The following is a 13,838-nucleotide window of genomic DNA, read 5'->3' on the forward strand; positions in this document are numbered from 1 at the left end:
CCTTACTAGGGAACACACTTGGACACTGAGCTGCCCTGGGCTACATCTGTGCAGGGGTTCTAGGTCATCTCCATGAATGGTCCTAGGTTGGAGTATCAGTCACAGAAAACACCACTGGGACCAGATTTTTTTTGTTTTGTTTTGTTGCTCTCCTTGTGGAGCTCCTGTCCCCTCCAGGTCTTCCTATTTCCTCCTTCTTTCATAAGATTCCCTGTGCTCTGTCCAAAGTTTGGCTATGCGTCTCAGCATCTGCTTTAATACCCTGCTGGGTAGAGTCTTTCAGAGACCCTCTGTGGTAGGCTACTGTCCTGTTCCCTGTTTTCTCCCTCTTCTGATGTCCATCCTGTTTGCCTTTCTGAGTGAGGACTGATCATCTTATCCAGGGCCCTCCTTCATGGTTTATTATCTTCATCTGCCTTCCGTTGGTCTGATTTCATCTAGCAGAATATGAAAAGGCATCTGTCTGCAGACCTCCTTCAACCTCTTAGCTTCTCTACTTGTTCTTTTTGTGATGGTTTCTCTGACTTTCATAGTACACGTGACACAAACAGAAGTATGGTGCATATTTATATATACATACCTGTATCATTCACATGGGTGCACAATGCATTCCTACTCTTTTGATCTATGGCTCAACATAATGTCACTTTGCTGCCTACATTTGACCCTGTGAAACAAGTTTTATTACTGGCAAATAAAGGTAAGTTCAGTAGCACCAGGGAATCCTCTTCTGTTCCCAGAGCTCCCTGTGAGGCCCAAGGGGTTCTTCAAAGTGTCATGGCGCCCATTGGTCAGGCTTTTATCACTCATTGACCTGGCTTTGTTGAGCTATCTAATTCTTTCTGTTTATGTCGTGTACCACACTGCATGTTCTTTATTCTAGTGACAAGGCATCTATAGGTAGTGTGTCCCCTCTGCTCTTCCCGTCTGCTATAACCAGCGGAGCAGATACTGTGAACATGGCTAAAATTGTGCTGAAGACAGGCATGTGTTTTCAGGTTGTACGCCCTCACATGTGCAAGGGGTTCTGTTGCTTTGCTCAAGAAGCCCTGCTGTCTGGTGCTCAGCTCAGAAAAACCCAGTTCAGGACGTGCTTCAGCTCCTCTGAAGTCCTCTCTTGTCTCTGAACTATAGACGTTTCACCTATTGGAGTGGAAAATTGACTTGTAATTTCTTAACATCACTTAGGCTCATAGGTATGAACACTCAATTGTTTTTATCCCACTAATTTTTTTTTAAAAATAACTTTTATTCTTAACTATTGTTTTTCTCCTGTAGTTTCCTTCCTTCCTTCCTCTTCCTCCCCCTCCCTCCCTCCCTCCCTTCCTCTCTCCCTCTCTTCTTTCCTTCCTTTCTTTCTTCCTTCTTTCCTTCCTTCCTTGCTTCCTTCCTTCCTTCCTTCCTTCCTTGCTTCCTTCCTTCCTTCCTTCCTTCCTTCCTTCCTTCCTTCCTTCCTCCCTTCCTCCCTTCCTCCCTTCCTCCCTTCCTCCCTTCCTCCTTTCTTCCCTTCCTCCCTTCCTCCTTTCTTCCCTTTCTCCCTTCCTCCCTTCATGTCTCATGTAGCCCTGAGTGGCCTGAATGTCATTGTGTAGTTGAGACTGGCCTTGAACTCCTGATCTTCTGCCTCTATCTCCCAGGTGTTAGAATTACAGGTGTACTTTACCATGCCCAGCTAAGCTTACATTTCTATTTTGAAATTGAGAAGCCAAAAAATAATGAATATTTAGTTATTCCCCTACATATTTCAGCTGGTTAAAAAGTATACCCACAGTGCAGCGAGCGCTTTGAAGCTCATCTAATAAGGGGGTAGTGCTGTGGCTGGAAGGTAGTTGTCAGAGAGGGTACATCTGCTTTTTTCAAATATTATTATGCCAAGTACCTTGGCACTCCCTATTTGTTTTTTTTAGCATACACTGGTCACTTATCACATTCATGCCTGTTAGTATGCAGATGCTGAATTTCTCTTAATGCCCGTCACCACCCTAAAACAGCCGTAATTGTCCCTAGACAGTTTAAGTCCTCCTACTGCAGGTCACCAGAGCACTGGACATGTTGCTTTTAGAGGCACCTGTCACACTGAGCCACTTACTCGTCTCTTTTCCATGTGCAAGGGAGTGAGTAGGGTACAGGGAAGTGTTACATTTCTGTTTGGTTCTGCATTCTGCAGCCAGCACTTGCTAGGTGGTAGCCAAGATGACTCCATTGAATACAAGATTAAGATTGATAACTGTGAAGTAGTCCTTTGACCTCTTGCTTGGGAATCTCTTTTTGTGAGACACTTGGTTTACTTCACTCTTGTGAAGCCTTAAAGAAAACACAAAACTGGGCTATGAACTCACGGACTCACTTTCCCTCAGGTGACTTGTTCCATTGTTTTCCCTTTGACTGTTACCTGTTAGTGAGATATCAGGTTCAGAGGACTGCCTGTGTGGATGCTAAGGGCTGTTAGCAGAAATGCTTGCTCTTTTTAAGACTAATTACTTATTTCCTCTCTGCTCTCCTTAGCTTTGTCGAGCTTAAAGGTCACTTTTCAGAGAAGCATTTTTAACAATGGAATTCAGGTCTTCCTCTTATGTTTCACCAAAACATGATTACTTCTTGGGGACTGTCAAATTTTTAATTAATTTGCAATTGAAGACTCATTTTTTCCTTTTTTGTTTTATTAAACATTTATTATTATTATTTTTAAATTTATTACAACTTATTCACTTTGTATCCCAGCTGAAGCCCCCTCTCTCGTTCCCTCCCAATCCCATCCTCCCTCCTTCTTCTCCTCCCATGCCCCTTCCCCAGTCCACTGAGAGGGGAGGTCCTCCCCCCTTCCCTCTGATCCTAGCCCATCAGCTCTCATCAGGACTGTGCAGACTCTTTCCTGTGATTGCATCTTCAATATCCTTCTCTACGACCAGTCAATAGGGCCTGCGGGGACACCTTGTCTTTCCATCACTTCGTGTCCCCAGAACCCAACACATTGCCTCTAACATGCTAAGTGCTTAATATATATTTGCCAAAGGAAACTAGGCCAGAGAGATATAGTAATAAAAAAGAATTTCAGAGGAGTAGTCATTTCCAGTTTTGCCACGAGCTCCCTGAGAGGACATACACTGTTAACATTTATTATTGATTTTGGTCGTGAGTGCTTGAAATCCTCTGTTGAGAAATCTCCAACATTTTCAGTCATTTTGGAAGAGTAGGGCTGAGAGCTACATGACTCAAATTAAAAATGCAGAAAAATTCGACAGCTTACTCTTGCCTCCATGCTGGGACACGGGTATAGGGTTTAGGTGAGAGCATAAAAAGCCAGTGTCTTTGATAGGCTGGTGTGTTCTACATCAGAACCATCCAGTCACTGCTGTTTGAGTATCATGTTTTCATTAGTCTCAATTCCAAGTTAGTGCCTCAGGCAACATATTTTGATAAGTTCTATTGTACCCAGCCAAAATCAGTGCTATTACTTACAGCCCAGACTCTGGACTCACACACCCTGGGAAACCATTTCAGTGCTTAGATTTTTGTGAGATAGAGAGGTGGGAGGAGACATCATCATTGACATCAAAACTCTGAGGTTCTGCTAACATGGTTATACAAGTCGGATTGTTTAAAGGCCTGTTGTGGTAGCTTGACAGAAGCACTATTAGCTGGTCTCTGTAGCTCTGTGTTTCACTCTAAGCAAGGTCGGCCCACCTAAGGACCTTAGCTCACCCGTAATGAACACCTCTCCCTCAGGTCCCTTACTCTGTTGAATAGACAGACACTTCGAAAATATCCTGCATTCATTAGGTCAAGCCATTTCTTAGTCTCAGGATATCATGTTCAGACTTAAACTCCCCGAAACAGATGGGCAAGCTGACATGACCTAATTTGCCTCCTTTCTTTTTTTTTTTTTTTTTCCATTCACAGCTTTTGCTTGTTTTTAGAGTAGTGGTATTTTAAGGTTTGAGAAAATTGCAACTGGAAAGTGTGGAAATCTTTTTTTTTTTTTTTTTTTAAGCATGAGATCATATTTTCTGCTTGGATCGTAGCCAGGGCTAACAGATGCCAGGCACACCAAAGACTGCAGGAAAGTTTCTTTGCAAGTTTATGGAAGAGGCTGTGAGACAGCTGACCTTCGTTGTCACTCTGTGGGTAAAACAGAAGAACTCCAAACAGCCATGCTTAGGCTGTGGAACGAATTAAGCCCATAGAAGGTAGCCTGGGAGCCTAGACATCACCACGTCACTCCTGTTTCTGTAGATGTGTGAGGGAACTGAGGAACACAGAAGCTGTAGCAGCAGTTATGTTCATCTCCCCTCTAATTTCCTCCTTCTTTTCTCCCTTTCTCTTCCTTCTCCCCTTCTCCTCTTCTTCTTTTCGCTTTTCTTTTTTTAAAGACCGTACTACACATTACAGGCTGGCCCGGAACTCACTCTGAAACCAATATTGGCCTTGAACTCATGGCCGTCCCCCTACCTCTGCCTCCTGGGTGCTAGGATTTCTGGTGTGCACCCATGCTGGCTTTTTACTTTTCTGCATTTTGCTAGTATCGTTCAGAGACAGGTATACCCCTACCTGTAAGGCAGCTGTCCCAGAAATGGCGTTATTGTCTTTCAATCGTATTTTCATTGGTTGTTGGTCAGCTCTGTATGCTAGATCTGTGGTAACATACCTGGGTCTTTTCAGCCCATGCTTGGGCCAGTTCCATACTCTCCTGCAGCGGGCAGGACCCCTTATGACCCCCGCCACTTGGTCTCACTCTAGCCTCTGAATTAACGTTACTGTAGTTTGTTTAGTGATGTAATTCATACTTGCTGTTGAGGGAGGGTTCATGCCACCTCCTCGGTCCTTGGCTTTTCCTTTTCCATCAACCCCGTGGTCTCCTCCCATTTATTTCATCATTCAATGTAGTGTGCAACTGACGCTGACTCAGATCTGGGCAAAAGGGGCTTGGTGGGGGGAACCTGACTCCTCTTCTGAAACGGCTGTGAAGAGTTGCTGGTTCTTCTTCGAGTCACTGGGGCTAAAGTAGGACTGAGACCTTGGAGAGACACAGTACGTCATAGCCAAACACTCCTCTTGTCCTTCCACCTTGTCACACACACTGAGAGGGTAGGACCTCCCTCCCTTGCTTGCCCTGGTGAATCAGGGTTATGTATAACTTCAAATATTTAAGCTCAGCCACATTGTCTGAGGACTGTCTAAAGTAGTTCACTGGAGCTGAGCAGGTGTGGGCCACATTACTTTGGAATACTTATTGCCAACTTGAGCCAGAGCTGGGGGATACTGACATCCTCGGGTGTTCTGCAGCAAAGCTTATTTAAAATGATCCGAGCTGCAGATGTGTGATTCTTTTGTACAAGTTAAACATGAATTCTGTGAGTTTCCTCCCACAAAACTGTCTAATTTAGGAACTGGAGGGTTTAGTGCTTTGTCAGTGAACCGAGAAACAGTGTTGGGAGAAACAGTGATGGGAGTGAAGTCACTTTAAAAAAAAAAGTACACAACCTGAGAAGGATGCTGAGTGCTGGGGCCTCTGCAAGCACTGGCTTAAGGATATCTGGGAAGTAAATGTTGGTAAAGCGAAATGAGAATGAACTGGGCAAAATGAGGAATGGGCTGATGAAAAGTTTAAGCCCAGTCCAAGCTCTGGAAAAAAAATATCACAAAGGTTTTAGAAAGTATGTGGCAAATACATTAGAATGGCTTAAGCGTTAATTGACTAATTCATTTATTAATTGGTGTCTGTGCATGTGTGTGTCACATTGCATGCATGGACATCAAAAGACAGCTTGCAAGAGTTGTTCCCTGGAATCAAACTCAGCCCGTCAGGCTTATCGACGAGCACCCTCACTCTGAGAGCTATCTCACCAGTCCTATTTTATTATTTAAACGATTGTCGTTTTTGGGCGACATAATTTAAAAGGAGGTCAAAGGAAATGGCTGGGCCTCGTTTTGACTTTGTGTCCACATCATGGCACTGTCGCTTCCATCTCATCCTTACCCCTTCTTTCCACGTTGGACTTGATTTCTGCCTATGGTGGTTTGTTCTGGAGCTGCACCTGCAGTCCTCAGTCTGCCGCGTTTTAAAAACCACAGCAGATCCAGTGCTCTGTCTTTTAAGAAAGGGAAACAGCACCAACGTTGTTAATCTTTCTTGTTTTCATTGCACATTCCCGTAGAAGTAGAACATATTACGGGCTTTTTGATAATCTATTTTTTTTCCTTCTGTCAATGACTTTGGCGGCAGTGCAGAAAATGGATTTTGAGATGGCATAAAACCATCCTATGACTCACCCTAGAATCAAAGATAGGAACTATGTAAAGTCTTTACACAGCTGCTAACAAAGGCTTTACTTGTGTCATAGGGGTTTATTTGGAAATATAGGAGGAAATAGGCTTCACTGTGCACCTTAAGGCATCTGCTGTTTACAAACAAAATCACACTAATCCAAACAGAAGGGACTCCTGGGTAAGCTTTTGTGGAATGATGGAAAAGCAAGTTCAGAGGGAGAGAGAGTGGCTTGGGTTTAGTTGCAATGTGTTGATCACAGAAGAGAACTTTATATTTTTTTTATTAATTATACTTTATTTACTTTGTATCCCCCCTGTAGTTCCCTCCCTGCTCCCCTCCCAATCCCTCCCTTCTTTCCTCCCAATCCCTCCCTCCTTCCTCCTTCTCCACGCATGTCCCTCCCCAAGTCCACTGGTAGGGGAGGTCTTCTTTTCCTTCCTTCTCTGAAAGGCTCTGCCCTGTAGACTATCAAAGCAGATGCTAAGACTTATGGCCAACCTTTGGGCAGATTGCAGGGAATCTTATGAAAGAAGTGGGAAATAGTAAGATCTAGAGAGTACAGAAGCCCCACAAGGAGAGCAACAGAACCAAAAAATCTGAACACAGGGGTCTTTCCTGGGACTCATACTCCAACCAAGACTATTCATGGAGATAACCTAGAACCCCTGCACAGAGGTAGCCCATGGCAGTTCAGTGTCCAAGTGGGTTCCATAGTAATGGGAACAGGGACGGTCTCTGATATAATCTGATTGTCCTGCTCTTTGATCACCTCCTCCTGAAGGGGGAGCAGCCTTACCAGGCCACAGAGGAAGACAATGCAGCCACTCCTGATGAGACCTCACAGACTAGGAACAGAAGAGAACTTCTAACTGACGATGTGGAAGCATGGTTGCAGAACCCTAGAGCAGGAGTTCTGGGCTCGTTTGATTCACCTCTTGTGGGTGTACATTGTCTGAAAATTGGAACAAACTGAGATTTACTGAGGTTTTTCTTGCCTGCCATTAATTTTTAAGATGATCACTGAGATTCGTTCTTTTAAGATTTAATTTATTTCTAGTCATGTGTATGTGTGTGTGTATATCTGTGTGTGAAAATGTGCAGGTGAGTACTGGTATCCCCGTGGACGGAAAAGGCACTGGATTCTCTGGAGCTGGAGTTTCAAGTGTTTACAAGAGCTACATACTGAATGTGGGTCCTCTGAAAGGGCAGAGTGCTCCTTTCAGCCTCCTGAGCCTTGAAATTTTGAGTGAACTTCTGTGGCCTCAGACTTGAAAACATATTTTTCAAGCTGTGTGTATGCCTGTGTTTCTGGGGATAAAAAACATGCTAAACAAGTATCCTATCGCTAAATTCTGCCTTAAACTTCATTCTTACATATCTCACGAAGGTAGGTTTCCATGACAACACATCCCACATCCATGTTGCTCTTTAGGTCACAGACAAGTTTTGGATCACTCCCAGGGCTGAATGATTTATGCTCCTACTAATTCATATGTAAACGCACATTCATATGTGTGCACTCACACAGACACACACACATAGCATTATTGTCAGAAAGATAACATACAGCTTGTGCCACTAAATCAAAAGAGCATCTATAAATATTTCACCATGTTTATACAGCCCTTTGGGTCTCACTCCTTGTCACTGATCCTCTTCATAGATCGTCACGATCATTTTATCAGGAGTGGCTGCTGTCTTTTTAAGTTACATGATGGGAGGATGAAGGAGACCTTTGATGAAAGAGCCTTATTTTTAACAATTATTTTATTTTATTACATTGCTGTTTTGACTATGTGTATGTCTGTGTGAAGGTTTCAGATCCCCTAGAACAGTAGTTACAGCTGTGAGCTGCCATGTAGGTGCTGGGAATTGAACCAGAGTCCTCTGGAAGAGCAGTCAGTGCTCTTAACCACAGAGCCATCTCTCCAGCCCTTGCAAGGAGACCTTTGTTACAGTGTTCCTACATCTTCCCAAGATCTGGGGAAACTTGGAATAAAATATGAAGATCACTAAATATCCGTGGCGAATGAGATTAAGCTCCTCATTCCTGTTTCTGTAGTCAGGGGATTTTAGTCCTCCAACTGGTCAGATCTGGGTCATGGGCCTCCTATTATGTCAACTTCTTAAAACCAGGAGTTGGGAAGATGTTGGGATTTCTAAAGTTGGAGATACACCAGGAGGATTGACACACATGCAAACAAACAAAAGAAAAAGCATACTCAGAGTATTGATTTAAATGTAGCTTTATTGTTTAGTCTTAGTGGAAGAATAGCAGTGAAAGGACACTTAGAACTTAGTAATTCTCTCTTTCAAGTAGGGCCCGAAACAGCTCACTTAAAATATAAATCCGATCCTGGACTTCATTTTCTAGTGTTAGTACTTTCACTGAAACTCTTACTTTTTGTCTAAACAAATCTTTATGAGTGGAAATTCTAAGTGGGCAGGGATGAGTCTGCTTTTCCTCTCTGTGTCCCCTACACAAAACACAGCTTTTCAATACCGCTTGTTGGATGAAGGGACAGGTCTTTCTAGCTGCTGTTTTCTCCCAGGGAATTTCTTCCTGTCGGTTAATCTTCCATGTTTCCCTTCACAAACCTCTGAGAGCCGCAGAGCATGTGGAACTCAGAAAAGCTCAGTAATACGTTTCACAAAACCCTGAGCACGTGAGTATTTTCCTTCCTCCTGGCCTCCTCTCCCCATGCAGCTTTCCCACATCTGGATGACTCCCTCCAGATGCTTCTGTACAAATTCCATTCATTCATGGAAAGCTTTCCCACTGCTTCTCTGACTGCTATTATTTCAACTTGCCCAAGTGCAGGGTCTACGCAACATTCTCCACGAAGCTCGTATGTATTCCTATAAGACACAAAACTTGTTCTCTTCTGAGCTGGCAGGCAAACCATATTCTGCTGTGTTCTGCCAGTATTTGTACTCTAGAGAGAGACAGCTCAGGAACAGGGGCATTCTGGGACACCCAGTAGCACTCAGTTTAGTGTCTTGCCAAAAGCATTTGCTGAAACTGTTGACCTGAACTGAGAGAACCTGTCCAGATCAGCAGCTCTGGTTAGTGTTACTCCATTACAGGGGCTGAGTTGGGGAATGATAAAAACACGCAGGGCTGTGTTGCATTGTATTTTTAGTTATTCTGTGGTCTGAAAATTAAGGGGCTAACTTTGAGGCAGAAAAGTCTCCTTCCATATTCCTTTGCCTGAAGCCTCACAAATCTTTTCTTCTTTATATTTGGGAAGTTTCTGTGATCTGAGCCTCAAACTTGTGAAAAACTTGGGCCAGAAGAAATAGCATTTAATAAAAATCTCTGAAGAAAGTGCACATTAGAATTTCAAACCAGGGCAACACTTCTCAGTTTCCTGAGGCAAATGGGGATGATTTAAGATTTCATCAAGATGAACTTATTTTCTGTCAGGTTTTTAAGTGAATGTGGGTTGAGAACTCTGGCAAGCTCAGGCAAACTGGCATCATTTTATTATGATTTTTTGCCCCAAATGTAGGTAAAATCTGACAGCTGTTACAGGGTTGTGTTTTGGTTCTTTTTTAAAGTGGAGCGTGGAGAGGATGTGGTAAATGGCATCAAGAATTGTGCCAACTTCTCAGAAGTCCATGAGAAAGCAATGTCTGTGTCCAAAAAGGGGCTTTTTGGTGAAGGACTTGCCCCTCCTTTACACCTGTCACTCACTCTGGATTGCTCACAAATTCTCTTGATCCTGCTGTCTGTCACTTTCCCTGTGTTAGGTGGCGATGCTGATTTGTGCTGGTTTCCTGATTGCCTGGATTCCTTATGCCGTGGTCTCCGTGTGGTCAGCTTTTGGAAGGCCAGACTCCATTCCCATCCAGCTCTCTGTGGTGCCCACCCTCCTTGCAAAGTCTGCAGCGATGTACAATCCAATCATCTACCAGGTCATTGATTACAGATTCGCCTGTTGCCAGCCTGGTGGTTTGAGAGCAACAAAGAAGAAGTCTTTGGAAGACTTTAGGTAAAACTCAGAAGCTAGAGAGGAATTATATTTTCTTTGTCTTAAAATGCTGTGTTGAAAAAAAAATGCTGTGTTGGTTTAAGCTGATCCTTGTGCTGGAGCTAAGTTTCTAAGGAGCTAAGTTGGGAGGATTTTATTCTCTGTCCATCGAAATTCCTGAAACCAACTCATCATATATGTACAGATATGATGACAGCCAGATATCAGGATCAGGCATTTTATTTTTGATCCTAGAGCAACCAGGATGCCACTCTGTGAGTCTTGGAGCAATCACTATATATCAGTGGCTGTAAACTTCCTTTTGGGGGATTAAATCCATATCAGCCCAAGAGCACTGTTCTATGTGGCATTGATCCAACAGTCAATTCTTGTGAAAGAATTATTTGCCACTGTTGCTTGGGCCATCAGAATCCTTGGCTAAAAACCAAAGGACTTGGGCAGAAGTGAGGCAGAAGGGCCAATGAGCCATTCCCCTTTGTTTGCTTTCTCTGTCAGTTTCTTTTAATTATGTTCTGAGAGATAGATGTTCTCTTGGTAGACGAAGAAACAGGTTCAAGCAAGGTTAAGACAGGGAAGATGCCCATCTTTATGTAGCCCAAAGGCAGCAAGGTAGGAGTTATCGCTTAAATATTAGCTTTTTTCCCATCTATACTGTTTCTGCTACACAGTGTACAAGAGTTTGAGGCTCAACGACTATTTTTCCTAAAGGTCCAATACTCAGAGAAAGAAAAGAGCTGGGATGGTGAGGGTAGGGAGGTCTTCTGTGTCCATTCATAGCCCATCGTTGGGTAAAAAGTGGAAAATGTATCTCAAGTCTAGGCTAAGGAAGTGGAGCTCCAACCTCCTTTAATTATTACTCGGTGACAAGGTACTTTCCAGAACTTCCTTCCTTCAATAAGGCATATTAGAGAAAGGAAGACATGGGATTTTGTCTTCTGACACCGTTTGACCAAGAGACAGCTCCCTTGAACTTTGATTATTTTTTTTTACCTTATGAGTATGTGATCAAATTAAAAAAGTAATAAAAATTTACAAATGAATAGCAACATTTTCATTGTTGCCCCGACAAAGGGACAAGATCTACGATTTGAGATGGGAGATTGTGTGTAAGACAGCAGTTTCCAATAGTCCAACTTTTGAGAGGCACTTTAGTTGCCTAGAGCCTAAGGTTGGGATGTGCTGATAAGAAGTTGTAATAACTGAACAAAAGGATATATGGGAAAAACCTGTGTGACAACTGCTGGTGGCCTTTCACACTATTAAAAGCTCATGTCTTTTCTTTGGAAAGGAATGGTTAAATCCAAATTTTAACATGCATCTCTTTAGGATGCTTTGCATTTATCAGCTGTTGACTCTTTTTTGGGAATGCAGGCAGAGAGAATAATTTTCACAGATAATTTTGGGAGAAAGTAAAGGGATGGATACTCTTTATTAAAAGGGGGGAGGTGACAGGGATGGCTGGAAACACATTTCACCTAGGTCAGAATTCTGCCTCAGTCTGGCTCTGTGGTTTGCACATTTATTCACAAGTGTGAGCAGCACATAAATATTCAACAGTCAGCAAGGGAAAAAGGGACAGAAAGTGACTTTGGGGCACAAGCCTTTAGAAGACTCAGTCAAGCAAGAGACAGCTTGGTTCTCTCGTTCTCATTAAACATTTATATGAAGCAGAGTGACTGCTTTTCTGAAGGAGACGAGGGCGAGTGTATCCCCCTGGAGTTCTTGCTTCTTCTGGGGAGTCTGGCATCAGACTGAGGCAGTGAGGAGGTCTTGGATTTCACAGGCTGAAGTGTCTTCTGGGAAGCCATTTTGTAGTGGTCTTGAGCTGTAGCTTTTAGAATGGTCCGCTCCAGAGGAGAACAGAAGGGTGGAAAGTGGCCAACAGATTTTATCTTATAAATAAAGAGAATAAAGTAAATTCCTAGTTATCTTTGTTGCTTTTAAGTGACTAAATGCTTCTAGGGTGAGGTGAGGAGATGTGAAGCCAGTTCAGAACAAGTCACTGGCCTGAAATGGGATTAACTCATGGTATCTTTGCTCTTTCTGTTTCTGGGTTTTGAAATGTATTTGCTTTGAAGAAGAAAACTTTAGAATATGAGCTTGTGAAAATAAATTTTGAGTTAACTTGAACAGTCCTAGAAAAGCAAAACTGAAACGTCCCTTTCCACAGCTATGCTCCCTGAGGGTAGTGAGTCAGTCAACAAACAAAAAAGACCGTAAAAATCCAAACATAGAGAACACTCCTGTTTGAAACGACACTGCACTCCTCACTGTGGTGTCTAGATACAGCCCCTTATGGCTGCGTAGTCGAGTTTCCTCAGGAACTGTGAAAGCCCCACCAGCAGAGACTGTCTTTTCATTGGTCCAGACTGGGCCTGAGTTTCAACCTTTTGACTGAATCACTCTCTTAGGAGATTCTCATCAGAGCAACCTTTGGAAGGTGGTAAAGCAGAGGTCGAGACGGGAGAATACTGGCAATGGAGGGCAGAGTTAGAGTTCTCTGCTTCAGGGAATGAAGCCACCTGTGGCTGATGACAGGAAAGTAGACTTCAGATGTCTGTGCAGAAAACAACACCCAAAGACTCAGAGGGCTGTGCTAGAAAGGATGGAGGCATTTCACTTTTCTAATACTGCAGAGATGAGGTCCAGCCGAAAAGAGCATCCCAAATTCTGGGATGGCTGTGAGCCATTAAGTCTTCCTGGCTGCCCTCATTTGCAAGCTGCTTTGCCAGATATGAATGAGTGCAGTTGTATTATATCTTTCACACCATGGGGAATGGGCTGCAAAGAAACCTGTACGTGGAAAACTTTGTCTAAAAGATATATATTTTTTCATTTTGAATATTCTAAATTATTAGTCTTTTCTCTCTTAAGATGTGCTCTTGTGTGCAAAGTCTTTTTTTTCATAAGTTGTTTTTATTTATTTTTTACCACTTTATATGAAAAAGACATTTTTGAAAATTTTATAGATGTATACAATATATCTAGATCATATCTAGGCTCTGCCAAGCAAGCGGTGGTGGTAGTTAAGGTGATAGTATATGCATTGCGTGGGTGTATTTGTCTATACGCATTTTCATATCTCTCCTTTTATTTCCAGGCTGCACACTGTAACCGCAGTCAGGAAGTCTTCTGCTGTGCTGGAGATCCATCAAGAGGTATGAAGATGGACACAGCATCCCTCATGGACACACTTATTCACATGCTTGCCTCTCCACTCTTCCTAACATGCAACCGTGGCCTCACTCTTGTCTTTATATTATATTTTTATATTTTGTATATCCCCCCTCTTTTTCCTGAAGCCAGGGTTTGTTGGGAAATTGCAAATGGAAACTAGGCCAGGATTTTCTGAATATTAGGAAGGAAGTCCTTGATATTCTCCCTTTTATAATGATAAACCTATCCCCATGCCAAACAGGATTTGCCTGAGAAATTAAGAAAAATGTTTACAAGTTTTATTTATTAGGGTATTATTTTACATATACCACCCTGAGATCTCCTTTATCATTGATATCATCATCAATCATCATCATCTCCTTCATCATTTCTTAGTGTAGGCCTGGCATGCTGTATCT

At 42.8% G+C, this 13,838-nt stretch overlaps 1 protein-coding gene across 1 annotated transcript in view; it reads left to right on the forward strand.

Annotated features, from left to right (window-relative positions):
• Opn5 (opsin 5) overlaps positions 1–13,838 on the forward strand; it is a 50,407-nt gene that overhangs the window by 18,206 nt on the left and 18,363 nt on the right. The window contains exons 5-6 of the mRNA XM_021650416.2: positions 10,022–10,263; positions 13,364–13,421. Of these exons, the coding sequence (XP_021506091.2) occupies positions 10,022–10,263; positions 13,364–13,421 (300 nt within the window). The remainder of the gene's footprint in view (positions 1–10,021; positions 10,264–13,363; positions 13,422–13,838) is intronic.

Source organism: Meriones unguiculatus, chromosome 16, assembly GCF_030254825.1.
Source record: "Meriones unguiculatus strain TT.TT164.6M chromosome 16, Bangor_MerUng_6.1, whole genome shotgun sequence".
NCBI classification, from domain to species: Eukaryota; Metazoa; Chordata; class Mammalia; order Rodentia; family Muridae; genus Meriones; species Meriones unguiculatus.